The sequence below is a fragment of the Callorhinchus milii genome, unplaced genomic scaffold (genome assembly GCF_018977255.1).
Source record: "Callorhinchus milii isolate IMCB2004 unplaced genomic scaffold, IMCB_Cmil_1.0 Scaffold23, whole genome shotgun sequence".
In the NCBI taxonomy this organism is placed as follows: domain Eukaryota; kingdom Metazoa; phylum Chordata; class Chondrichthyes; order Chimaeriformes; family Callorhinchidae; genus Callorhinchus; species Callorhinchus milii.
This window is the reverse complement of record NW_024704764.1, coordinates 6254820-6256663: the sequence shown is the minus strand read 5'-3', so window position 1 is coordinate 6256663 and position 1844 is coordinate 6254820. Positions and strand designations below refer to the sequence as shown.

At 45.8% G+C, this 1844-nt stretch overlaps 1 protein-coding gene across 1 annotated transcript; it reads left to right on the top strand.

Moving 5' to 3' along the window:
- Nucleotides 1-743: 743 nt before the first annotated feature.
- Nucleotides 744-1538, top strand: LOC103183863 (neurexophilin-1; the record flags this gene model as incomplete). Its single annotated transcript, XM_007901578.1, has 1 exon — nucleotides 744-1538. A coding segment is annotated over one exon (681 nt), but the record flags the coding sequence as incomplete, so codon positions are not given.
- Between the last annotated feature and the right edge of the window lie 306 nt (nucleotides 1539-1844).

Here is a 1844-nt window from a genome sequence, read left to right as displayed (position 1 = left end):
ATAATTGATTCCAAGTACAGGGGCAACGAGCTCTGATAAAAGGATAAAGAAAATGATGCTTTACAGTCTGGAAAGAAGGCAGTTTAGAGAAAGGGTGCAGACGTCACAAAATACTTTAGTGAAAGTGTGATAAACGTGTGGAATAATGTAGCAAACAAAGCACAAGAGGGGATAGAGGGCTTATTCAAACCATGAGTGGGTACCATGATGAGACAGTTAATGGTCCGGAGGTTGACCTTCAATGAGCCAAATGCACTTATGTTAAGTTCTTATAAGGCTGTCAGTATTAATCAGTCAGAGTCAGAGCTTAGTGAAGGCTATGCCAAAGCTTGGTTGCGTTCAGGGAGTAATAATAATATATAATAACCCTTGCATTTGATATAATGTCTTATCACGTCTTAGAAACGTCTCAAGCGCTTCACAGGGTATACTGTAAAGTGAATTGACTGTATGGTTTGTGGGCAAAACGTGGCAGGCAATTGCACACAGCAGTGTCTTACAGACAGTGGTGGATTGAAGTGACCAAATTATTATAAACCAATAAATTATTATTATTTATTTTTACGATGCCCCGTTAAGAGCTGGGACATTCTGTGGATTGTACGCGTCCAAGTTTGCTTTGGATATGAAACCTTCTCCTTTTTACTTCCCCTCCAAAGGTCGCTGTTGGGCAAGGAAACGCGTCCGACGGAACCCAAGGCGTGAAGCACAGCGAGACCGAGAGCGCTCCGAAACATGCGTTAACGAAAGGCAGCAAAGCTTCGGCTCTGAGTCAGTGGATGTTACAAACAGTGCCCGGAGCCGGGAACACCACTCTCCTGGGATTTCCGTACACGTCGCCGAACTCTTACTCTGAACAGGATATCTGGGATTGGCTGGGGAATGGCTCGGATCAGCGGGAGGAATCCCACACCAGGATCAAGAGGAGGCCGATTGTTAAGACCGGAAAATTCAAGAAAATGTTCGGCTGGGGCGATTTTTACTCGAACATCAAAACCGTCAAACTAAACCTGTTGATCACGGGTAAAATCGTGGATCACGGCAACGGGACCTTCAGCGTGTATTTCCGCCACAACTCGACCGGCCAGGGCAACATATCGGTCAGCCTCGTCCCCCCGACAAAAACGGTGGAGTTCGACCTGGCGCAACAGACAGCGATCGACGCCAAAGATTCGAAAATATTTAACTGTCGCGTGGAGTACGAGAAGATCGATAGGGCCAAGAAGACGGCGCTGTGTAATTACGACCCGTCAAAGACTTGCTACCAGGAGCAGACTCAAAGCCACGTGTCCTGGATCTGCTCAAAGCCCTTTAAGGTTATATGTATCTACATCTCCTTTTACAGCACGGACTATAGACTGGTGCAAAAGGTGTGTCCTGATTACAATTACCACAGCGATACGCCATACTTTCCCTCCGGATGAAGCTTATTGACTTGCTTCAGTGACGTGGTGGCTCTGGGATGATAAGCGGGATGATTTGCGCGCTAAAGGCCTTGATGGTAGCAGTTTATTTAATAACTGTTGTGAAGATGTTCTGTGCCAAATGTTCTGGAAAGGCAAATAGACTTCCCTCCTCCTCCTCCCCCCACTCTATCCCCCCCCCACCCTCCCCCACCTCACCCACATGCATACACACACACAAAGACTAAAGAGGCTAATGAACAATATGGAGAATTTTGCACGGACAGTGCCACTGATAACCCTTCATGGTTAAAGCTGACCCACTCCATCTGACCATCGTCCCAGATGCACAAAAAAAAATTCTTAAATACAAAAATAATCCAAGGTGTTTTTGTTTTGCTAAAAAAAAATTGTGCTCGATTTTGCCAAATCGCTCAAATC